General features: G+C 40.5%; 3 protein-coding genes across 11 annotated transcripts in view; 2 read left to right on the top strand and 1 right to left on the bottom strand.

Moving 5' to 3' along the window:
- The first annotated feature begins 37 nt into the window (after positions 1 to 37).
- On the top strand, positions 38 to 10643 carry zgc:112332 (uncharacterized protein LOC553712 homolog). 3 transcript variants are annotated; one of them, XM_061757657.1, is made up of 7 exons: positions 47 to 473; positions 871 to 986; positions 4020 to 4175; positions 6662 to 6766; positions 9287 to 9496; positions 10057 to 10249; positions 10393 to 10643. In XM_061757657.1, the coding sequence occupies exons 1-7, from the start codon at positions 460 to 462 to the stop codon at positions 10493 to 10495; spliced, it is 897 nt and encodes a 298-aa protein (XP_061613641.1). In that variant the 5' UTR covers positions 47 to 459; the 3' UTR covers positions 10496 to 10643. The 3 variants fall into 3 exon arrangements, with proteins under 3 accessions (XP_061613643.1, XP_061613641.1, XP_061613642.1); XM_061757658.1 differs by having other exon boundaries at positions 50 to 449; XM_061757659.1 differs by lacking the exon at positions 6662 to 6766 and having other exon boundaries at positions 38 to 473.
- Positions 10644 to 11457: 814 nt separating this feature from the next.
- sec61g (SEC61 translocon subunit gamma) lies at positions 11458 to 13126 on the top strand. Its single transcript, XM_061757668.1, has 4 exons — positions 11458 to 11614; positions 11952 to 12050; positions 12135 to 12237; positions 12973 to 13126. Exons 2-4 carry the CDS (start codon positions 11957 to 11959, stop codon positions 12980 to 12982), a joined length of 207 nt encoding a protein of 68 aa, XP_061613652.1. The 5' UTR covers positions 11458 to 11614; positions 11952 to 11956; the 3' UTR covers positions 12983 to 13126.
- Positions 13127 to 13292: 166 nt separating this feature from the next.
- tpk1 (thiamin pyrophosphokinase 1) overlaps positions 13293 to 25443 on the bottom strand; it is a 61495-nt gene continuing 49344 nt past the window's right edge. For 5 of the 7 annotated variants that reach the window (XM_061757663.1, XM_061757665.1, XM_061757660.1 and 2 more), the window contains one exon: positions 13293 to 13856. In XM_061757663.1, the coding sequence (XP_061613647.1) occupies positions 13711 to 13856 (146 nt within the window). In that variant the 3' untranslated portion in view covers positions 13293 to 13710. The remainder of the gene's footprint in view (positions 13857 to 25443) is intronic. The other 2 variants (XM_061757667.1, XM_061757666.1) reach the window with 1 other exon arrangement.

Below are 25443 nucleotides of genomic sequence, written 5' to 3' on the forward strand. Positions count from 1 at the left end.
GGACCTCAAGCGAGCAGAAAGCAGTACTGCAACCGGCTGTCCAATCGCAGTGACGTGTTTTTAAACATCATTTGAATTCAAACTGCTGACTGAAAGCGTTCAATCGCGTATAGTCTCATTTGAATGCATGATATGGATTAATATCCTTTTTTTCCGGGGGTGGGGGGGTTCACGCCTCCAATGCGCCTGGCAGCAGGATGCGACCAACGGGGGTTGGCGTGCATGGCGACTGTGGGTGGAGCGTCCGCTTCACAATCTGGAATTTGCTAATTATTTATGTGCCATCTGAGCTCGCACCTGATTGGCTCAGCGCTGATGATGCACGCACAAGGTGGGCGCGGCTATTGGGAGCGACTATGATGACGATGACGATGATGCAAACTGCGAAGAGACCGATTGTTCATTGGTGAGGTGGGAATTTGTAGCCGTGAAGCAAAGATGAGCTGCAGGTAGGACGACATGTTGACAACAAGGCGAGTGCACATACAAAAGCAGAAGCGAAAACCAAAAAGAATGTTGACATTTGTAAGGTGATTAACGCCGGCTGATGTGCCAAGACTTGAAAGTGACTGTTTGCTTTTGCAAAGTGCATCATTATTCTCCTGCATTATGTAGGATGCATTGCACTGCTTTGAGCTGAGTTTCTGCGAGGCAAAGAAAGTTAGCCGTGGGGGTAACTTAACCCAATAATCAGGTCACTTATTTCATTATTGTCAAATTTAGTATAAAACATGCATTTTGGGGGTATTATCAAAACTTATTATAATATACACTACAATAAGAATTTTGGGGGATCATATTTACAGATCTACTTTATAAATATATATTTTTCAGTGGTATCAGTGGACGTTTTGCTTGTTTGCGGTTCAGGGCTGTGTGCTGTCACCGCTGGTCATCTGAGGAGAGGCTGGACAGCAAAACAGCCATCATCACTGGAGCCAACACTGGCATAGGCAAGGAAACAGCGAGAGATCTGGCAGCAAGAGGTACGAGAACTTCTATCACCGCATTGTTACTCCTCCTTGTTAGGTTTCTTGCCCTTTGGCTTTGTTTTTCTTCGGGTTTTGCTCCATGATTTGATTTCGATCGATTTTTGGATCGTGCGTTTCCCCCATTGCTCGCACATCCGTTCGCTCCTTGTTAGTTGTACCTGGCTTGTCTCCTGTCTTCTCCAATCTGTTGTCTCAAAATGTTCAAATGTAAAGTGAAATGTATTTTTGCCTGGCTGGGAGCTCAGCACCCATAAACCTTTTCATCCTAGAAGCATCCCTTGACTGCTACGACTGTTCCTCCTACTACCACTACTATTGCTACTACTTGTATTCTTGCTACAGATACAACACTGCTACCACTACTCCAATTAATGCTACATATAGGCCTACTAATGGTATACCTCACAGGTCTCAAACTGGTGGCAGGGGGGCCAGATCCAGCCCGCCACATCATGGCCTGGGGAAAGCAAATCATGTGCGTTGACTTCACCTTTCTTGTGAAAATATCAAAACTAAAATAATGTTGAGAAATTGAAAGCATTTTTTGTTGCCCCCTTTTAATTTTTTTTTTAAAATAATAGTTGGAAAAACGTAAACGTACAAAGCTTCTGATTTCAAAACGAGGTATCAATCAATTTGTTGTATATATATATATATATATATATATATATATATATATGCACATACATGAGGTAATAAGGTAATATGGGTTCACAGTCATAACGGAAGTCATAACTGCGATGTGGTCCGTGGTGAAAATTAGTTTGATACCCTTGGTATACCTATTGCAACTACTCCAACAATAATTTCGACTGTTTACCTTTGCTGCTCGTGTTCATCTGCCTGTTTTTTTCCCCCATACTAAATTCCCCCAAACTTTCCACGTGTGACTTTTACATTCCGGTATGTATCAAGAGTTCCAAAACATAAACAGAGTTTAAGCTAAAAAGCATGACCCCCATGCTCAGACCTCCACCAAATAATCAAGTTTAATCCTTCCCCCTGGGTCAACTGGTTTTCTTCAACATGTATGCAGTATTTATCCTTTTGGTCCTTTTTCACCATAAGAGAATGTGAGCCGATGAGCATGCGGCTTAACACTCCACCAGTCAAGTGACGGAAGACAGATGATGCGTCAAAAAAGGGGGACAGAGGGAGCATTGTGAGGGGCTGCGCCCTTCAGAGCCAGACAGGAAACAAAAGAAAGATGGGAGAATGCACCATGCACACACACGCACACACATGCACACACACTAAGCAAAGCAAAATTATTTATATAGCACATTTCATACACAATGTAACTCAGTGTGCGTTGCATGATTAAACGCATTTAAAAGCAAAACAAACAAAAAAAAAGCTTATAAGCATTTAAAACAAAGAGGAAAAAAATAAGAGTACAATTAAAACATTGTACAGTGCCAGAAATATCATTTAAAAGTGGAAATGCTCTAAAAAGCATGAGAAAAAAAGAAGAGTTTCTAACCTGGACTTAAAAACATGCACACTTGGGGCCGACGTCACTTCTGTTGGCAACTTTGTGTGCAGCATAATAGCTAAATGCTGCTTCACAATGTTTCACAATGTTTGCTTTGGAATCTCTGACTCTGTGCTCCACTATTTGACCTGAGTGTCGAACTCAGAGTGTAACTGGGTTTATATATTCCATTAGCATTTCTTTCATGTATTCAGGACCTAAACCATTCTGAATGAGCTGCAGCTGTTTAATGGTTTTTGGGGAGTCCAGTCAGAAGACCATTAAAATAGTCAAGTCTACCTGAGATAAAAGCATGCATGATCTTCTCCTGATCTGCTTGGGACATGCAAGCCTTCACTCTGGATATGTTCTTCAGATGGTAGAAGGCAGTTTTAGTAATTGATTTGATATGACTGTTGAAAGTCAGGTCGGAATTTATCAGTACACCAAGGTTTTGGACTTGGTCTTTGGTTTTTAAAGAGACTGACTCCAGGTATTTACTAACAGCAATCCTCTTTTCTTTACTACTAAAAAATAAATAAATCTCAGTTTTGTTGTGGTTTATTTCAATAAATGTTTGGCTAGAGTGAGGTCTAAAAATTGTGTTCACCCATCTTGAAAGGCTCAGTAAACCTTGTGCCCCGCTTGTTTTCTTAACAACCACTGTTCATTTATTCATGTTCATGTTTGTTTTCACATAAAAAAAAAAATGTTCCATGCAGTGTTTTGGTTACATTTACTTGATACATGATTAACAACAACGTATCACGCAACAGGATTATGCAACACAGTGATGACAAAACAGGTTTGATTTGCAATGAAGGCCTGTCACCCAAGGATGATTGCTTTCTCATCTAAATATTTGGATGTAAATGCATTACAGTTGTTTTATATTGATTATTTCTTCTAAGTAATCTTTAAACAGGAGTAAAAAAGAAAGAAACAAACAAAAAAAAAACAACGATTTGCCTGTGAGGTACATATCAGCATCCTTTTTTTGTGGATTCCCCTCTTAAAATGCAACAGGAAAATCACACTGACTCATTAGTCTTTGAATATTGAGTCTTTGGTGCGTTTAGCACATTGACAACAGCTTGTTGTCTGCTTTATTTTAATGAAGTGAACTTGGCCTTCGAGGCAATGTGGGAGCAGCTGAATTTTCCCTCATGGGAACGGCAGGAGAAAAACAAAGACAGTCACTGAGTAATCACTCTCCTCGTCCATAATTGCTGGGCACTGCCGCTATCATGTTTGTGTGTGTGTGTGTGTGTGTGCAGAGTATGGTGTACTGTGCATGTGTTCTCAAAACAGCTCATTAATGGGAAGGCACTATCATTTGTGTTCCACATGAATGACAATGAAGTGGGTTTTGTGCTGAGTTCAAAACCTATATGGGATGTTGAAAAGTATTCCGAGTATAGAATAAAATAAAACTAATGCTTTCTGCGCTGTTAGTTGGAATCTGTACAACATTCTTAACTGTCACATAAAACAAGTTGCATTATGTGATTCTATAATTATCATCTTTTTTTTTCTTTTGTCTTTTTTTTTAGGTGCCCGCATCATCATGGCATGCAGGGACCTGGAAAGAGCAAAGGAGGCGAGATCGGAGATTTTGGAAGACACTGGTAATGAGAATGTGGTTGTCAGGAAACTGGATCTTTCTGACTGCAGATCCATTCGAGCCTTTGCTGAGCTCATCAATAAAGGTTCGTTGTGATGGCTTTCTGTGACATTATGCACCGAACAAAAATATAACTGTAACATTTTTGTTTTTAATGAACTCAACTCAAAGATCGTACACTTTTCTATGTACACAAAAGGCTTATTTCTTTCAAATATTGTTTGAAAACATGACTAAATCTGTGAAAGTGAGCACTTCTCTTTTGCTGGGATAATCCGTCCACCTCTCAGGTGTGGCATATCAAAATGCTGATGAGACAGCATAATTTTTGCACAGTTGTGCCTTAGGCTGGCCACAGTAAAAGGCCTTTCTAAAATGTGCAGTCATAGCACAATGCCACGAATGTTGCTAATTTGAGGGATTTTGCAATTGGCATGCTGACTGCAGTAATGTCCACCAGAGCCGTTGACTGTGAACTGAATGTTCCTCTCTCTACCATAAGACGTCTCCAAAGGCGTTTCAGAGAATTTAACAGTACTACTTTATGTTAAACTGACCTCACGACTGCAGAATTTGTGTTACCACACCAGCCAAGGAGTTCCACGTGTCAGAGTCTCTCACCTGCTGTTCCTTATTTAGAACTTGGGTGGCACTTTGTGCCTCGCCTTCCCCCCCTCCTCTCTCGCTCCCCAGTCACCTCCACCCACTCACTTGCGCACCTGTTCCCTATCAAGCCGTCATCACTGCCTACATTTAAGCCTGCCAGAACCGGGAATCCCACGCCAGAGTATTAACGTTCACCCGTGGAACACCGGCTCTGTACTCGCACGTAAGCTACGCCTTGTTGGCATTATTCGGATCTCCATGTTCTTCCTCGTCCTCAGTGTTCCTTCCGTCTTCCCCGCCTTGCTGACCTCTTAAATACGCCGCCAAGCCGTCCACCTGCTCACGCCATCGTCTCCCGAGCCGCCATTACGCTTCAACGGTCCAACTCCAAATTCCTTTTCAATAAACCATTCTCCACAAACTTCTTCAGCCTCCGCTTGCTTCTGGGTCCAGTTAAAACTGATACCATTGTATCGTTGACACCACGTCCATCATTTTAACCTCCAAGGTCGTCTGAGACCAGCCACCCAGACAGCTGCTGCAACATGGCAAAGCTTTTGTGAAAACTTATTTCAGATTATGTCCAATAGAATCAAGCTAAAAGTTCACAGTTTTCTTTGTGACAACAACAGTACATGCTAATTCCAGGTCTTTTTGAAGCCCTCCACAGGTGGTCCTTGGCTCTTGGACAACTCTTCTGATTATTCTTTGCACTCCTCTGTCAGAAATCTTGCAAGGAGCACCGATGCAAATTTACGGTGGTATGATTGACTTTCCACTTACGTAATATGGCCCCAACCGTGCTCACTTGAACATTCAGAAGCTTAGCTATGCACCTGTAACCAATGCCTTCGTTATGTTTTACAACAATTACTTTGCGATGGATTTTAGGTGTCCCATGCCTTTTTGCACCGCCCTTTCCTCATGTGTTCAATACTTTTTCCCTGTGTCATTTCACATTTTTACACACAACTTAATTGCTGATCTTATTTGTTCTACTTTCTTTGTATGTATGGATTACTTGGGTTGTTCCCAACATCTGGTGAAATGTTCACGTCAATAGCACCTTTGGAAGTATATTTAGTGAGAAAAATGGTGACGCTTTAAATGCTTATTTCAGCCGCTGTATGCATGCCAGCCTCGTAAAATTCACTAGGCGGCATTTTTAACCTGTTTTTACAGTTTGCTTGTTTGTCATCAAAGAAGTGCTGACCCCTAGCTCGTTCTTTTAAAAGTCCAAAAAGGTGAGAATCTGATGGTGCCAGATCGGGTGAGTATGGGGGATCGGATATGGTTGTCCAGCCAAAGGAACTGATGACTTCACAAGCTCCTTTGCTTGTCACAGAAGTCACTCAAAACGGAGTCTTGTTCATTGCCTTTGCCACTTTTTGACTGTGCTGTAGCCTATTGCAGCATCCCCGAACACATTTTGCAACCTTTTGAAAATGTTTAGTGGTGGTTCAATCAGCAACCTAATCAACTCTATGCGAAGGGGGGGTGTTGCACTCCGTAAGGCAAATGGTGGTCACACCAGATACTGACTGCTTTTCTGACCTCACCGGAACCTTCCAACACAGTAGAACTGCACATTTTACAATGGAACTTTTATTGTGGGCAGCCCTGGGCAATAATCGTGCTGTTTAATTGGCATGCCACACCTGTTAGATGGAAGGATTATTTCACCAAGGGAGATTTACATAAATTTACCGGACAATTTGTGAGCAAAATTAGAGAGCCTGTCTCATTGTGGGTTTGTGTGTGTTGACCATTCCTTTCCTTTCCTTCCTTCCTATTACCTATTTTTGGCCCACCTATTATAAAGCATGCTATACTATTTTTTTAAACATCACGCAGAATGAATACTAAAAAGGGAGCTTTTTGTGATTGCCAGAGAATTCAAATAAATATATAGGAAACTTTCATCACTCACTTTTCATCTTCCTCTGCTTGTGTGTTTATTTTTAGAGGAGAAGCAAGTCAATATTTTGATAAACAACGCAGGCATTATGATGTGTCCATACTCCAAGACCACAGATGGCTTTGAAATGCAATTTGGAGTCAACCATTTGGGTGAGTCAGCGAATTTGTCAAGAAGTAGACAAGAGAGAAGGTGCAGAAACTCTACAGTGATATTTTGTCCCATTTTTGCTATTTATTTATGCTTGTTGTCTGGTAACAGGAAACCATTTTAAGTAATTTAATTATTGTGAATACATAATGAACTCATGACAAGGATGATTGTTGTTGTGTTTGTGCACATAAACTAACCATACATCATATAGTGTACCATGGCTCCCCCTCCAACGTGATAATGTGCTCAGTTGGTATTTTGAACCCAAGCTGGTGGAAGCTAGAACAAGCTCAGCTTCACAAGGCAGCCCACACACACACGCCCATCCATCCATTTTCTATATCGGTACAACGCTGGAGCCAATCCCAGTCGACTTTGGACAAGAGGCCGAGTACCCTGGCTTCTGTTTGCTAGTTAATTGCAGGGCACATACAGCCAAACAACAATTCGCACTCACATTCACACCTATGGACAATTTAGTGTCTTCACTTAACCTAAGACGCATGTTTTTGGAATGTGAGAGCATTGAACAGTATATATAGCACATGTAGAACCAGGAACTTCCCTTGCCTGCATGCACTTCCATTGGAAACAATGAGATAGGAAATCAAGAACAATGCTATAGAGAGAAAATTGTCAGGATATGAAGGTAACGGGCTGTTCGGTCCCTGTACGACCGGAGTCAGAGATTGGTCCGCATATCCGGCAGTAAGTAGTTTCCGGTGAGGGTTGGAATCCACCAAGGCTGCCCTTTCTGTTCACAAGTTTTATGGACAGAATTTCTAGGCGCAGCCGAGGCGTAGAGGGGGTCCGGTTTGGTGGCCTCAGTATTGAATCTCTGCTTTTTGCAGATGTGGTTCTGTTGGCTTCATCAAGCCGTGATCTCCAACTCTCACTGGAGCAGTTCGCAGCAGAGTGTGAAGCGGCTGGGATGAGAATCAGCACTTCCAAAACTGAGACCATGGTCTTCAGTCGGAAAAGGGTGGCGTGCCCTCTCCAGGGCAGGGATTAGATCCTGCCCCAAGTGGAGGAGTTCAAGTATCTTGGGGTCTGGAGTGGGAGATCGACAGGCGGATCGGTGCAGCGTCTGCAGTCATGCGGACTTTGTATCGGTCCATTATGGTAAAGAAGGGGCTAAGCCGAAAGCTCTCGATTTACCGGTCGATCTACATTCCTACCCTCACCTATGGTCACGAGCTGTGGGTCGTGACCGAAAGAACAAGATCCCGGATACAAGCGGCTGAAATGAGTTTCCTCCGCAGGGTGTCCGGGCTCTCCCTTAGAGATAGGGTGAAAAGCTCGGTCATCCGGGAGGATCTCAGAGTAGAGCCGCTGCTCCTCCACATTGAGAGGAGCCAGATGAGGAGGCTGGGGCATCTGATTCGGATGCTTCCCGGACACCTCCCTGGTGAGGTGTTCCGGGCACGTCCCACCGGGAACAACCCAAGACACGCTGGAGAGACTATGTCTTTTGGCTGGCCTGGGAACGCCTCGGGATCCCCCGGAAGAGCTGGACGAAGTATTTGGCAGTTGAAGGAACACTGAGGACAATGAAGAACATGGGAGTCAGAATAATACCAATAAGGGGTAGCTTACGTGAATATGCAGGGCCGGTGTACCATGGAGGAACATTAATACCCTGGCGAGGATTTCCAGGATCTGGGAGACTTTTATGCAGGCAGAGATGATGACAACTGATTGAAAGCAGGTGCGCGGCCAAGGTGGTACTGATTACAGGGAAGGGAGAGAGAGAGAGAAAGACACAGAGAGAGAGAGAGAGAGAGAGAGAGAGAGAGAGAGAGAGAGAGAGAGAGAGAGAGAGAGAGAGAGAGAGAGAGAGATGGGCGCAAAGCCACCCAAGCTCCAAAAGAGGAACTACAAGGATAGCTCTTGACAAAAATATACAGACCTTGAGGTGTGGCTTCTATTGTATATTCTGGCATGTCAATGTACAAGTTAATGGGGCCACGAATCCCCCTCCAAAAAAAAACCCAAAAGTGACTTTTCTGCCAATTGGCTTGAGGCAGGTCACCTAGTGTGTGTGTGAGTGTGTGCGCGTGCATGTGTGTGAAGAGTTAACTGCCACTCCAGGACCTAAAAGTATTTTTATAGCTACTTTAAAAAAGTCAGATTTTGTGAAAACCGTGGCCCTGACGAAACAGATGAAAAACAAATCTCCCAAAATGGTAGTTTAAAAAAAAAAAAAAAATTATTTACCATTTCTGAGTTGAGCAGTGTCCCTTGCTGTGTGTGTGTGTGTGTGTGTGTGTGTGTGTGTGTGTGTGTGTGTGTGTGTGTGTGTGTGTGGAAGGTGTCCCAGCGTTCAGGGACCTAAAAATGTTTTTGTGGAACTGGAAAAAATGGCAATTTTGCATCAGCTTGATGAGATGTTTCTCATATTTTGCCCTCGTCTATTTTTGTAAAGGCAGTACTTGCATACAATATTGATGAGTAAGGGTTTGTCAGTTCTGTGATACAGTTTTAGATGAAGAAATACATATTTCGGACTGAATTAACAGGTCACTTCCTGTTGACGTACCTGCTGCTGGACCTGATCAAAGTTTCAGCTCCGGCTCGCATCGTTGTGGTGGCATCGGTGGCTCACACCTGGACTAGCCTTCGATTGGATGACCTGAATAGTGAGAGCAGCTATGACACCATGAAGGCGTACGGGCAGAGCAAACTGGCCAATGTCCTCTTTGCACGAGCCCTTGCCAAAAAGTTAAAAGGTGAGGGTGTGACAACAGAGTAAGTACATGCATGACTGGGGAAACTGCTTATTTTAAGTAAATATTAGCTTGAAATGGTTGCAAATTGTTTAAAAACAAGTTACTTTTTAGTTTTTTACAAGTCTTTAAGTGTAATCAGATTGTTTTGAAATAAATATTCTTGGTAAAATTTTGAGTTTTTGCACCGTAGCCTTGCATCTGTCTCCATTCTTATAAAAACATGAATTATGTATCACTGATTTGATTCAAGAATTAAAAAAAATATTTTTAAATCGAATAATCAAAAAAGATTCATCGATTATGAAAGCAATCGTTGGTTGCAGCCCTACATGATAATAAACTACCTGTAACAAGAGACATTCTCCTTCCAAGGTTGCTTTTATCTGCTATCATGAGGCCTCCTCCTCAGCATCAACACCTGCCTCCCTAAAACTGAAGTATCCTGTCCATTTGCACAGAAAATGTACATTTAAAGTAAAAAAGTAAAGAAAACGCATTATCAAGCAAATATCAGACATACTTGGTAATGCGTTTTCTTTACTTTGTTGCGCATGTTGCAGGAACAGGGGTAAGCGTGTTCTCTCTACACCCCGGTGTAGTGCAGTCGGACCTGTGGAGGCACCAGCATCAATGTATCCAGGTGGCTGTGAAGATCTTCAGAATCTTCACAAAGACAACGGTGGAGGGGGCTCAGACCACCATCTACTGTGCTGTGCAGCCTGGCCTGGAGAGCCAGAGCGGAGCCTACTTCAGGTACATTTCATCCAGCCTATAGTGGCAGCATATCTTCTTACCCCTCACTGGTACCTGCAGACAGACAAGATGCTCGCTGTTTCGGTGTTCACACAATGTAGTGGATCGGATTCTAAGTAACGGGCATTTCCTTGTGGTTTCAGCGACTGCGCCCCAGCAAGATGCTCCAGAAGTGCCTCAGATGATGATTTGGCCCAGGAGCTGTGGGAGAGCAGCTGTAGCATGCTTGGCATCACTTGGCAGTGAATAATGTATACATTACAATGCTAGGAAGGACTTTGTATCATGTTAAGTGTGAAAAGGCATCATTCATAAAGCACTATTTTGCTAGGGGCATTAATCTACACGTACTGTAAGGATTACCACCAATTTATTTTATAAAGGATCAGAAGTATTCTATATTTGGTGTCTATTTTATTTTTTTTTCAAACAGCGTAATGCAGACTGCAACGCACACACTTAAATGTATCACTGCGTTGCGCATTCACTGGGGTGAACAATGGGTGGAGGAAAAAAAAAGAAGTTCTAATCTAAATCACATGAGAGTTTATTAACACTTGTGGAATGTGGTCCAGGCGAACTGAGCTTTCACAGCTTTGGACCAGAAATGATTTAAAAGAAACCAAATTTGGATTACAATTACAGTAGAGGATAAATAAATATTAATCCCAACACTGAAAAATTGGGATTATTACCAGTATTATTCTGATTATATATTTAAATTTATTTATTTTTTTACTGTACAGCATTTTCTTTTTAAACGAGCTGGAAAAGTGCATAACGATACAGTACTTGGTAAAATTTTAATAGTTTAACAACAAAAATACAGCATATGTTAAAGAGCTGCTGCTGATCAAAATATGGTCATTTTAGTAGGGTTACAATATGTTGGATTGATAAATCCAATCTCTCCTATTTTGCTGTGTCTCAAGATCTATAAGATTTGATTGTTTAGTCAAAGACCTCAAAAAGTGTCATGCTTCTGTTTTATAGAAATTGCGTTCAAAATGTACAAAACAGTGAAAGCACCCCTAAACCACTGATCCTAGAAACGCCCTGAAGGCTACGAACACAACCGGTGCAGAAAACATAATAAAAATAATATTCAGGAAGAAGAAAATAATGCTCAAAAGAAGAAGAATTTATTCACATGCATTAAGAAGTGTTTTTCTTTGGACCAAGACAGATCAAACTCGTGTTCCTGGAAACTTCTCCCAGCCGCTAGGTGTCAGTGTGAACAAAAAGTCACACTAGACAAGAAAGCATCGATGCGCATGCGCGTGTAAAGTACACGTCGGTCTTGTCGCATATCAACCGAACGACGTGGCTTCACTCCTCTTCTCAACAAACACGACCTCGGACAAGGTAAGAACTCCGACGCTCTAATATTTTTACATTAAAAAGCAGGTGATAGCAACAAAATCTGTTTTATGTTAGGAATTTATATATATATTTTTTTAATCTCACGTCCATATTATAGCTTTTCTTCAGCGTGCCACACAAGCCAATACGTGTTAATTAGCTTAACGCAATAGGTTTTCTCCTAAAGGTTTACAAACCACTGAAATACAAAGCGGTGGAATTAACGTATTATTATTATTTTTTGAATGAAGCGTCAGGGTAAAGTCAACGTCAGCATTGGATCGCTGTGAGTTAGCTTGTAGCTAACGCGACTGTTTCTTGCGATGCTCTCAATCTTCAGCTAACATGGACCAGGTAATGCAGTTTGTTGAGCCCAGTCGGCAGTTCGTCAAAGACTCCATAAGGCTGGTAAAGAGATGCACAAAACCCGATAGAAAAGGTCCGTACAGTTTTTGATTGTCGTCCGAGCCGATCGTGTGTCGCTGGTGGATTTAATTGGGAATATTTCTGCTTACCTTCACAGAATTCCAGAAAATTGCAATGGCCACAGCGATTGGGTTCGCCATCATGGGATTTATTGGATTCTTTGTTAAACTGATCCACATCCCCATCAACAACATCATTGTGTAAGTTACTGCAACAAATCAGTCTTTAAGGCGTTCAGCATTTGTCATGATTAAATCTCATCTAATGCACTCAGGAAAACAAACTGTATTATGCTACAGCAGCTATATACAAGTTTTTGTTTGGCCTGGCAAATGAGGCATTACTGGCTTTTATACTATGTAACAAAAATGGTAAACAAATTGCAAATAAAGCAAGTACTGTGGTGTTGGATACAATTAAAGCTGGTGATGACAACAGTGTGAATCACAGTGATTACCAACCATTATTGAGGCAAAGCACATATCTTACATTAGAAAAAACATCTCGAGGGAAGGGACACCACCAAGCAAAAATGTCACAAAAAATGGATGTTATGTACCTTCTGCCATCTAGTGGAAGAGCATGTAATTGTACAGCCTCTTTTTGCTGGAATAGATAGTTGAACAAAGATACAATATTTGTCGTAAATCAATAATTTTGGACCAATTAAGAAAACTGATAATTTCTTGTGCACTAATGTGCCTCGACACGGTGGTCGCGAATCACTGTGCTACACACTGTTGTCATCACAAACTATCTAAATGTAACTAACATGACAGCACTTCCTCTATTTGCAATCTGTTTACCATTTTTGTCACATAGTATAAAAGTCAGTAATGCCTCATTTTCAAGCTAAGACCAAATAAAAACTAGCACTAGCTCTCACATCCAACTGCATGTGCAAAGAATAACATTGTTCTCATTTTGTCTTGCAGTGGTGGTTAAACTCCCTTAACATCCAGGACCAGAAGACGGCCGTGCAAAGTTCTAATTGGGGGGGTACTGAAGGGATGACATTTTTACGTGCTATTGACATTTCTCTTTCACTGTGTAAATAAAACAAACCAATGATTTGCCTTTTAAATTCAATGTGGAAGCTCTTCTGAATACTTGGCAGTGGCTGTGTATTTGTACGAGGCCTTTATATTTTGCCTTTTGTGTAGTTAATTATTTAGGTAAGATGGAGTGCATTTCTCAATCTAATTACTTTAAAACAACTGTTTGAAGGGGAGCACAAAAGAACTAATCACAAAGCTTCTGAGGCGATTGTGTTTAATTAATATCATTTGTTCAGGCAGCACATTGGGGTAGTGGTTACCACATCTGCATCACAGTTGTGAGGTTTAGGGCTAAAATCTCAGGTCAGGCTCTCTTGTCTGGAGTTTCCACAAAGTTGGTCAGCTCAAGAATAACACAACTAAAAACAACAACCAGACATGAATTAAAAAAGACACTCTTTTACTTCGTCACAAAATCTCTCTCTCTCTCAAAAAAAAAAAGATGGGCATAAAATGAAGGTATTGATGTTACTGTTCCCCAACATTGCGGTCCTGTTATTGGCTGGCAATCAGTCAAGGGTGTACCCCGCCTCTCGTTCAACGTCAGCTGGGATAGGCTTCAGTTCATCTGCAACCCTAATCGAGGACAAGTGCTGTAGAAAATGGATGCATGGTTCATTGCAGTCCTCGGAGGATGCCCATGCTCCAAAGCAGAGGCTGATCTGTGCTGACTGTCACGCACTTTCTGGGTTGTCCGGGGGAAGTCGACTCGTAGGTGTTGGAGGTGCTCACCAGCTTCCCGAACTGCAGAACCTGGTTATCTGGACAACAGACATCGGAACAAGTTAACGCAGCTTCACGTAAGACTGACGTACACACGACGACATGCTTAGTTTATTCTGCAACAATGAAGAAGAGTATAAACATAGAGCCATTACACAGTGGCAAATAGTGTAATGTGAAGACACAGTATGACCAAAATGAAATTAATGTACAGTGCTGTGAAAAAGTATTGGCCTCCTTGTCGAATAATTATATTCTTGCATAGTTTCCCCACTTTAATATTTAAGATCATCAAAGAAATGTAAATATCAGATAAATATAACCCAAGTGAACTTAAAATGCTGTTTTTAAATGATTTCATTTATCAAGGAAAAAAAAAAAACTATTCAAAGTTAACCTGGCCCTGTGTGAAAAAGTAATGGCCTCCTAACCGGTTGGGCAATCCTCAGCAGCAGCAACAACTGAAATCAAGTGTTTTCTATAACTGGCAAGGAGTCTCACATCTCAGTGAGGATATCTTGGCCCACTCTTGGAGAATTGTTTGAACTCAGCAAAAATGTAGGGTTTTTGAGCATTAACAGCCTTTCGAAGGTTAGGCCACTGCATTTCACCGACGGTCACAAGCTGTGGGTCAAGACCGAAAGAACAAGATCCCGGATACCAGCAGCGAGGGAAGTATGGGCTTCCCTGCTAAAGCTACTGACCCTGTGACCTGACCTCGGATAAGCGGAAGACGATGGATGAATACATTTGTCGAATCGGCGCCCAGTCAGCTGGGATAGGCTCCAGCATTGCCGTGACCCTAGTGAGGATAACTGGTACGGAAAATGGATGGAAGTATGAATTGTAAGGAGACTTACGGGACATCCTATATATTCATCATTAATTAAGGCAGAAGTGACAGATCTGTCCAACAGTGACCTCAAGTGGTTAAAGTAGAAACCTCAGAAACAATACTTGCCTGAGGACAAGGAAGGACCACTTCACTACTTTACGGTTACATTTTCTTCTTCAAAATAATGTTTTGTCGAAAATAACGGGGACTGTGCTTCAACGTGCCAATAAATGGTGAAATATAACTTTGCATGTCACCATTCCATTTAGTATTACATTTGTTCACACATCATTAGACGTGAGCAAGTTGAGCAGAAAAGCGCCCTGAGAGTGGATGTGTTGGACTGTGTCTAATAGAACAAGGGCAAAGCTCGGGAGGCAGATGTAAGACAATCACTTTCATTTACTTTTCTATCACGGGGGACTGCTCTTGCATGTTCTCGCTGTATGCGCCAAATTAGATGTCAAATAAATAATGCAGAAGCAATTTTTAACCTGACAGTTCTGCCATTGAGTTAATTTAAATATTCGGATCAGATGCTGTTTAGGTTTAGTGGTCCAGATGATTCAGTGCAGTACCACTGGTGGGCCATGCATTAGGCACCTTCCGACTTAATCCACCTCCTGATCCCACCACTATCACGTCGCAAATGCAATCTCATCTGGAAGAGACCATTTTGAAAATGTATTTTTAAGTACGTCTGAGACCAAGTCTAGTCCTCTTCCTCTGACAGATATTGTTGGGCATAAAAACCTAAAATATATTCGTGTGCAGATCGCTACAGATACTACATGTTTTGCAATTCAAACTCGGCTGTAAAAGGTGTGCACTGACAATCCAATCAGAGGATGCAAAAAGCTGATGTTATTGAGGGCCGGCCAACTGGGCCTGTGACGCAAATTTGTAATTTGATCACACAACAGTTGTCGTATTACCAGGACTGACCTGTGAGAGGGGTTATGGTGCCACGGGGGCATCCAGACTGCGGGGAAATACTGTACAAAGAAGAGAAAGTAGTAGTAGAAGATAGGTTTACTGTTAGCTTATCTGGTTGTCCTTGTTTTTTTCTTTTTTTCCGTGCCGAATGACTTGACCTGAAACATTCATCACAACCAGTTGCTCTATCTGTGTCCTGGAACAGCAAGAGTTTCAGGTTTCTTCCTGATTTTCTTATCACAACCACAGAGTGCATGGCTCGTTCTATCTTGGTGCTGACCAGCCCAATAAAGATTTGCAATCATAAATATTGAGAATATTTAACAGACTTAAAGGACCTCTCTCTCATACTGTGAACCTAGGCACTTCTTCCATAGTTCTGGACTTGAAATTGATGTCTGCGGAAAAAACTTCCCCTCCAAACCAGATTCAGTATTCATTTTGGGCTTGCTTTCTGGTGACATATTGAATTTTCAGGCAGATTTTAGCCACGCACATTTTGGTCGAAACCTGCGTCAATCCATGACATCCACGATGAGCACATTTCCTTATTAAACTAGTGTGTGTTCTGCGACGTAATTGTTGCCTATATTGAAAATGTGTATTTTTGTTTTTAGAAAATAACTGATGAAAGTAGTGAAGTTATATTGGAGAAGGCTTGTTTTGTTAAAATTTATTACTAATGCTTCGTTGCAGAACGAAGGCAGTGCCTGCAATGCATAATGAAGTTAAAGACTTTTAGTAATGTCTTTGGCGTCTTGTGACCGCAATGGATTTTGATGGGCATGGCTGGCATAATTTTCCTGATTAACTGGAGTTTGCTACTGAGCCTGATGGAAAAGGATGACATTTGGCCTCTCCCAAAACCAAAGATGATGTCCTTAATTGTACAAGTTTTAAAGGAAACATTTTTTTCACAATTAAAAACAGTTCCCAGGTGTCTTAATAACCTGTCAGTGATGATGCAACTGCACAGTGCAGTCCGGAAAGTATTCACAGCACTTCCATTTTTCCACATTTTATGTTACAGCTTTATTAAAAAAAAAGTTTGCAGTAATTTATTTAAAAATACACGCTGGAATTAGGACTCATCTTGAGAAAGTTATGCAAAAACCAATCATCATACAAGAGGACTTTGCATAAGCAGAGCACTATTAATCAAAAGCAATGCTTGATAATTGCATTATTTCTCTATCCATGAATTGCATTAAAGTACACAAGTTGTTGATAATGAAAAAGTCACACTCACACGGCTCCAAGAACAAAAGAGAACAATGGCAGAAAACAATGAAGACAATCGCTTGTCCACAGGCATTTGCGCACACATCAAACGGTTGTAAAAACGGCCTTTGCTGCTTCAAAGGCTGCAGAACAAGCGTTGTATTTGAGCGGATTGACACAAAACAAAGAAAAAAGGCAACTTGGGAAGTTGCTTAATAATTGAGTGAGCAGAGAGCCTGAACCACAAAGTGTCGGCGGAGAAATATTAAACTAGTGGTGTTAAGGGATCTATCAACAGGAAAATAGTCCTTCCACTCTATCAGGCCAAGTTGTGTTACAGTAGTAATATTCAGAATGAACACCAGGGGCAGCATACCACACTAAAAGGATGACAGTGAGGTCCCTCCTTTTCTTTACAAGCCCACCCCTCAATTACAGACCCTTTCCAAAAAAAGTGAATATCATGAAAAAGTTTATTTCCAAAATTCCATTCAAAAAGTGAAACTTTCATAGATTATAGCTTCAGGGCCCAGAATTTTAAACAATTTCAAGCATGTATTTTATTTGCCAGCTCACAAAACCCACAAAATCAGGTAATCAGGGGTAATTACTTTTTCCACACAGGGCCAGGTAAGTTTGAATAGTTGTCTTTCCTTAATAAAGGAAATCACCATTTAAAACCAGCATTTTAAGTTCACTTGGGTTATATTTGTCTACTATTTACATTTGTTTGAGGATCTTAACTTGGGGAAATTACGGCAAAAAAATATAAGAATTTGAGAAGGGGGGCACTACTTTTTCACAGCACTGTACATAGTAAGAAAAACAGCCATACCTACAGACACAAACATAGTCTGCTCATAAAATTTTGGGCAAAGTCTTTATAGAGGGCACATGGCTTTCAAATTGCTTCATTAGTAATCCCCTCATCAGTGCTGATAATGATCAATAGCAGCCCCCGCTGCAGAGGGGGCTGAGAATGAGCGTCACACCCTCCAGTGATAACAATGGGGATGTTTGCTGCCTGTAATTGCATTTCCAGCGTGCCACAGCTGAAAGGGCCTTTCAGCTGTACAGGGAGGGTGCATATTTGCACGACAAATTACCCAGAGGAGAGGCATGTAAAATGTCGTGAAAAGGTAGACAAGGGAATTTGGGTTTTTTCTGAGAAGAGGGAGGGACTATTTCTGTTTTATTTTTGCATTTTAGGAACATGTTTTTCTTGATAACACAGGAGCTACAGCTCTGTAATCTAATGCGACTTCTGCTTGGAGTATGTTTGTAGATACATGACAAGTAAGAATAGGACTCTGCGACATGCGAGGACTACATAAGATAAACCTCGATCAATTAGTGCCTGTTCATTTGCATTCAGTTAACAATTTCACCAGAGTTCACTCACAATTAATATTCACAATCCGAATCAATAAACTTTGCTGAACATCCCCTGGAAGTAGGCAAAAAAAAAAAAACCTGACAGAAAATGTGCAGGTTTAAATTTTTTTTCTCAGCAACTAGAACAGAAGAACTTTAAAAATTAATGACATGTTTCTCGAGGTACACAGAAACTAGTCTGAAGTTTACAAAGTAGGAGGCCTGGTTTACTTCCACCACAGCAAACTTTCTTGAAGTAACGTGATATTTTCATTATGAAAAGAAATATTCATCTCTCGGAACACTTAAATGAATAAATGCTAAGCTCACATTTGTATGCAGTTTGCAGATGGTGTGGAAGCAAAGGTTTATGTAAATGCATCGCTTCACATTATTCAAACAAGTCAAATCACATTGAATGAGGGCACAAATCTGGTTTGTATTTTCTTCTTTTCCTAGCAGCAACCTTCGGGAAGTTTGGGTGGGGCCTGCGTAAGGCATTCTAAATATTGTCCTACAGTTACCATTGTGGTTGATTGTTGTAGTGCTGTGTCAATTTAGACCTGAAGGGGTTTTTACTATATGTACTTAAAGAAATAATTTTTAAATATAAAAAATAAAATCATTCTTTATTCTGGCATTTACTAAATAGAAATTGGTAATCCTAATGGACCTAAAACAGGAAAAGTTACGTCTGATTTCATGTCAGACATTGAGTTGAAAAAAAGCATGCTTGTTTTTAAATATATATTGTATGCATTTATATTGCGGCACGGTGGCCGGTTGGTTAGCACATCTGCCTCACATTTCTGAGGACCTGGGTTAAAATCCGGCCTCGCCTGTGTGAAGTTTGCATGTTCTCTACGTGCCTGTGTGGGTTTTCTCCGGGTACTCCGGTTTCCTCCCACATCCCAAAAAACTTGCATGGTGGGCCAATTGAAGACCCTAAATTGTCCGTAGGTGTGACTGCCAATGGTTGTTTGTCTATATGTGCCATGGGATCGGCTGGCAACCAGTTCAGGGTGTACCCCGCCTTTCACCCACAGTTAGCTGGGATAGGCTCCAGTTCGACTATTTTCTCACGCACTTGTTCACAAAGAGGTGAACCTCGCCCCATCTTTGCTAGCGAATGACTGAGTAATTCAGGGAAGCTCCTTTTCTACCCAATCATGGCACCCACCTGTTCCCAATTAGCCTGTTCACCTGTGGGATGTTCCAAACAGGTGTTTGATGAGCATTCCTCAACTTTCTCAGTCTTTTTCCCACCTGTCCCAGGTTTTTTGGAACGCGTTGCAGCCATAAAATTCTAAGTTAATGATTATTTGCTAAAAACAATAAAGAATATCAGTTTGAACATTAAATATCTTGTCTTTGTAATGTATTCAATTAAATATAGGTTGAACATGATTTGCAAATCATTGCATTCTGATTTTATTTCTTTAACACAACGTCCCAACATCATTGGAATTGGGGTTTTAGATCGACAGATAGATGTGTGAAAATTTATTCTTACACCTCTGCCAAACAAGTTGGCTTAATATGAAGAAACTGGTGAATATCACATCATCAGTGGGACGGCAATACTTTCTCCCTTTATGTACTGTTATTTATTGGCCATGACATAAGCTGATGCTCGCGCTTGCACTGTCAGCACCATCTGCCTCGCCAGGATATCCACTTCTATTAAATGTTTATGATGCAGCCAATGGATTTATCTAAGAGCATCAAGAGGAAAACGGTTCGCTGCTTAGTTGACCTTCAAAATAGAAATTGTTGTCTTTGGTGGTAGAAGAATTGGGTATCACTCAGTCATGTACAGCTGAAAATGAGGTGTTGTGTTGATAAGGGCTTGGGGTGGTGGTTGTGATTGAGGGCAATAAGACAGTGTCCTTGTGTTGGACTTAATGGAGGGGTTTTGATGTGGACAACTGTGCAAGCAGGAGGACAAGGTCACAGCTAATAGGCGTTCTGGCTCAAAATGTGTGTATGTACATGAGTGCACTACTGTAACTAGAAGCTTTTAGACAGTCCCCCTCCCACCTCCAAAACCAGCCATTACAAGGAAATGAAAGGGAGGGCAGCAGCGGAGCCTAGCATCATGTTGAGTAGAGAGGTGGACAAAAACAAGACAGAAAAAGGTTAATACTAAAAAGGCAGAAGAACAGAAAGGTCAGAATCAACCTTTGCATATTAACAAAAAATGATCTCGAAATGTCTACCTCTGTCTGGTATGCTGGTTAAAACCTCACTGAACCACATGACAGATGCATCTGTCTGCTTAACAAAAGAGATAAAACATACACATATTACAAACTGCTACTGAATACAATCCTGAACACGACAACGCCTCAGCAGCAGTGCAACACTTTAAGGTAAAAGGAAAAAAAAAAAAAAAAGTCGGATTTATTGCTCCAGTTATACACACAAAAAGGGCTCAACAGTGCATATGTGTGTTGTAACTGCACATCACTCCAGAAATCCCCTCATAATATTTTCATTGCTGCTTTAGTAGTTCAAAGTATTTAATATTTTGGTTAAAAAATATTTTTTTTCCTTCATCACATGCAATTTCAGGAAAATGCTCATTAGTTGTTTAACTCTATTAGGTGTGCTCTCAAATGTGTATACTTCAAGTTGTCAAACTGCTGCATTCCGGTTACTCTTCAGGTTTTGAGCTGAACCTCACAAAAATGGTTAATGTTGTGCAGTTCTCATTAAAACGGTCTCAGCTGCACGCCAGTGTGTTTACAATTCATAAAAAACCCACTCCCAATTAAAAACAAGGCTTAGCTTTCTAATCTTTCGCAGAAGTTTACTTTTAATTATGATTCCTCGATTGCGTTGCCTCACCAGGAGATGATGCTGCCAAAGTCCACCTGTGTTCACGCTGGTTCACTTGCTAGCGTTGGGAGGAATGAATGACTCTGTGTTGTATGCTACACTTGCCCTCAAAAAGATGCATGTTACGTGACAGAAACGATTCTGCATACTTCCAACCGATGAGCCATTTGAAGCTCCTCTAACATTATGAGAACATAAATATGAAAAATATTTTTAGAGGAGCCGGCACGGTCGACGACTGGTTAGCACATCTGCCTCACAGTTCTTGGGTCTGGGGTTCATATCCCGGCCCCCCCTGTGTGGAGTTTGCATGTTCTCCCCGTGCCTCTACATCTATGAGTGAGTAATTAAGATTTCTCTCCATGAAATTTTGGGGGTTTTATCATCAGAGTATTTGTTGGGTTTTCATCAGAGCAAACAGAAAATAAAAAGTGTGAATCCCGACCTGAGAAGGTGAGAAATGACAGCCATATAAAGGTTTGTCACGTGTTATATAAAATTGCACTTTCCATATGAATTTTCAGCGTTGCGCAATTGGAATACATCTTGATTAAAAATGGTATGACTGGTATCTATTTTCAACGAGAAAAGCATAGATGACTTATCCTCTAATTGTTCATGGATATAAAACTTGTTTAAAAAAACAACAACAATGTTCCAAAAACTAAGGTAATCTCAAAGAAGAAAGACTTATGTTCTGCACGTATCAAAACAAAACAAAACAAAAAAGAGTTGTGACTGTGGACAAGGTGAATATGAATCCAAGTTCATTTTGTAGGTATTTTCTCCCACCAAAATGTAACAGGAATATAATTGGAAGAGTACCAATACATCAGAAAAAAAAATCCTTACTTAGTTGATACAGTTTCAAAATAAAATCCCCCTGCCCCAAAAAATCCTCCGTTGATGTAATTATGTATCAAAAGAAATAAATACTTCAAGTAACCCATTGGACGATTTTTGTATGGTAGACAACAGCTCTTAATTCAATAGACCCTTCATGAGAATAATAGATAGCAGCGCGTGAAGATCAAAACAGAGAATGTGGAAAACAAAACAAAAAATGTGGGGCACATGTTGGTTGTTTCAACTGTAGCTACAACAGTTTTGACAGAGCTCCATGTTGTATTTTGAAGATACAAGAAAATTGTGCAAGTTTGTTTGAACTGAGCGATTGCACTTTTTCTAAGTCTCAAAAACTGCCTTTGAGGATGAATGTATTCAGGAGCAGTCAGTTTTCACCACGGGCACCATCCAGGCAATCGTAGCTAAATATATGTTAAAGAACATGTGCTACTGAAAAAAAAAAAGATGTGAAGGTTGGAGGATAATACACTAAATTACTTACTCAGAGACCCTAGTGAGGATAAGCGGTAAAGAAAATGGATGGATGGATGGAGATGGCAATATTGGTGAGATTACGACATAACAATAAACATTTAAATTTAACACGGCAGTCTTTTACAATGATGGGAGATGGCATTCCTTGAAAAATCTGTTAAAATCTAAGCACTTTATTTGAGCACAATTTGCAAAACAATTAGTGTCTCATAGGCTCCATTCACACATTTAAAGTAATAAAACATAAACATCCCCTTTCATCCTACAAATCATTTTAATGATACCCAAAAGAAATATCTCTGAGGAGGGGCCTTTGTTATATCTAATGTGACATATGGGGAAAATAATATGAAATAAAATATAAGCTAAGCTATCTCTCATACCAGGACTTTATGAATCCCAAACATGTCATTTACTGTGTCAAAACACAGCATTGTTTAAATCTCTACTTTGTTTTTACAGACAATCAAAATAAGCATAGGGCACCCGAATTGGAAATAAAACCTTGAGAAATAAAACTTCAGTTTCTCCCTTAGAAATACTGTAACCCAAATATGTTATTTCATATTCTTTTGGCTATGTTTGTTAATGGCTTTAGAACTGTTTGACAGGACAGTTACTGTAAAGCACAGTAAAGGTTTGTTGAGGGTCATTCAGACTCAATGACATCCAATGTCATATTCACGTGATAGTGGATGATTCCCCTGCCACTTGATTGTGGGGTACATAAAGGGCAATGGAATTCACAATGAGAGGGAAAATGAGGCAGGGAAAGGCTTATTTTGCAAATAAATTGGCATGGGTCTAAAAGCGTTACTGTAGGCAGGGCCAATTAAACAAGCTGAGAGAGGCCTGCGAGAATTTCGTGTGGGTTCATGGCCGTGGTCTCGACTAATCAAGAGTGCAGAAAACTCAGCCGGAGTTTGCATAATCATTGGCATTAACAGCCAAGTTTGAGCTTCAAAGTAATTGAATTAAGTCAGAGTCAGCTGTTAAGACCTGCAATATTCGAATTTTGTGTAGGATAGAGTACAACACATCTGTATTTTTGAATTTTCTTGCTTTGCAATACACAAAAGAGGACATTGCCCCATACTACGACATGGTCGTACATTTATGAGAAAAATGGCTTAGTCTTCGTGTTACTTTTTTCTGCAACAAAAACGTTGCGCATACAAGAATAAATGAGTAATTTTCTGCTGATACTTTCTATTTACTTAGATGCAATACATTATATTACCATATCACTTCTTCATATCAAGTCTGACAATGATATACAGTGTTCTACGCTATATCGTTCGTATATCTGTTTCATGCATTTTGTATCATTTGTCATATCGTTTTTTTGAAAGTGATTTATTTTAAATGTTTTTTTTTTTTTTTTTAGCATACCTTATTACAGTGATGCACTGACATGTTGGAAAGGACAGCCCCGGTCGTCGACGCACTTCTAAGCCATTTATTAAATGTCGGTGGTGCAGAACAGTGAGAAGCTAGCTTACAAAAGAGGCACAGTTTTATCAGTCGCTTGGAATTGGTTCGGGTTTGCAGTGTCAGACAATGAGAAAAAAATAGTTCACTCCAAAGTATGTTTTAAAGGCTGCTGCAACCAAAGAGAGTAGTTTGACCATATGATTTCAACGTTCGAAACTGAGAAACGGAACAGCAAAGTTACTCGGTATGCGACTCAGAAGAAGATGGAAGGAAACCCAAAAACTCCAGAGCAGAACAGGGACGTATGGTCAATGGAGGCAGGTGAGCCTCACCTGCATTCTGATTAAAAAAAATAAACAATGATTAAATACAAGTCTTTTCAATTTTGGTTTTCTGGTCTGTTCTTTATATGGATTTTCTTTTTGAATCCAATAATGTCCATGAGTTCTTAATCAAAACTGCTGAATTTGCCCATTTTTTTTTTTTGCAATGACAGGAAGTTAAAAGGTAATGGTGAAGAAGAGTGGAAAAGGGCGGACGAAGTGTGAATCTCTGCAAATGTGTTTAACATTGATTAAGTAATTCCCATTCACTCATTTTCCACATAAGGAGATCACGGCACTTCATTTTAAACCTGTGGGTTTGCCTCTTACATTGTTACTGTTGCCACGCCGCAGTCTCTTCATTATTTAGTAGTACATTTCCCCCTCAGTATCATTACTGCAGTGCAGTCCTTTTATTAAGACAGCGGTCTCGACAAAAATCCCTTTGAGCCATGGTCATCTACAGGTTTTAAATATCTGCTCTGCTCCTCCCCTATCCTCTGTGCACATCAGGCTTGATTCAACAAGCCAGATATAAAGAATGATTCTGTTAGGGAGCCAGGCCTTAAAAGTTCTGGGACAGAATCTTTGCTCATTTGAACTGAACATGACTTTCACAAATCTGAGCTGTGTTTCATCTTGTCATGTCATCTTTATTTTTGTCACACTTCACCACTTGAGACACATTAGGGTGCAGACATTACATGACAAATCTTTCCATCTATCTTGTTTCTAAAACTGCATTTTGTCACAAAAACACTTGTGGGGACATGATGTGAAATGGAATGAGACAGGATCCTGAGTTCCAAAAATTGATGCCAGCGAGATGTGAATGAGTTGGGTTGCTATATACGAGTGTAAGATGCACAATAAAGGAAGGATCCCTAAACTGTTGTGCAATAAAATACAAACCAGTAAACTGTTGCAGATGGTCCATATAATGAAAAAAGCTATCTTTAAAGGAGAACTAAACCCATTTTTTTTCTTGCAATAATATGTTTTATGCGCCACCACTAGTCTAAACACTGTATTCTGATTGATATTAGGTTTGTGGAATAAGAATTAAAGCAATTAATTAATCAATTTTCATTCATCTCAGGGGGCCGCCAAGTTTGGCAATATCCCCATCTGCTGTCGACTGAAATTAACGTCACCACTACTCTCCCGCTTGTGTTGTGAACGTTACGCGACCAAACCCGGAAAAGAGGTAGCGGACTCCCCATCTACGCTGAGATAAGTAGCATAACTACGGGTTGATGCCATTATGGTTTGAACCCAAACTTGCTAAAAGGCTTCACTAAAGCACTGTTGGGTTCCACT

The sequence above is a fragment of the Phyllopteryx taeniolatus genome, chromosome 20 (genome assembly GCF_024500385.1).
Source record: "Phyllopteryx taeniolatus isolate TA_2022b chromosome 20, UOR_Ptae_1.2, whole genome shotgun sequence".
Lineage (NCBI taxonomy): Eukaryota > Metazoa > Chordata > Actinopteri > Syngnathiformes > Syngnathidae > Phyllopteryx > Phyllopteryx taeniolatus.

What these genes read in the sequence shown, in the direction of transcription:
- zgc:112332 (XM_061757657.1), top strand. An exon ending in GAGAGATCTGGCAGCAAGAG is followed by an intron (nt 987 to 4,019) that starts GTACGAGAACTT and finishes CTTTTTTTTTAG; the next exon opens with GTGCCCGCATCATCATGGCA. An exon ending in ATTTGGAGTCAACCATTTGG is followed by an intron (nt 6,767 to 9,286) that starts GTGAGTCAGCGA and finishes CTGAATTAACAG; the next exon opens with GTCACTTCCTGTTGACGTAC.
- sec61g (XM_061757668.1), top strand. Translation starts at nt 11,957, where the DNA reads ATGGACCAGGTAATGCAGTTTGTTGAGCCCAGTCGGCAGTTCGTCAAA. An exon ending in CACAAAACCCGATAGAAAAG is followed by an intron (nt 12,051 to 12,134) that starts GTCCGTACAGTT and finishes TTACCTTCACAG; the next exon opens with AATTCCAGAAAATTGCAATG.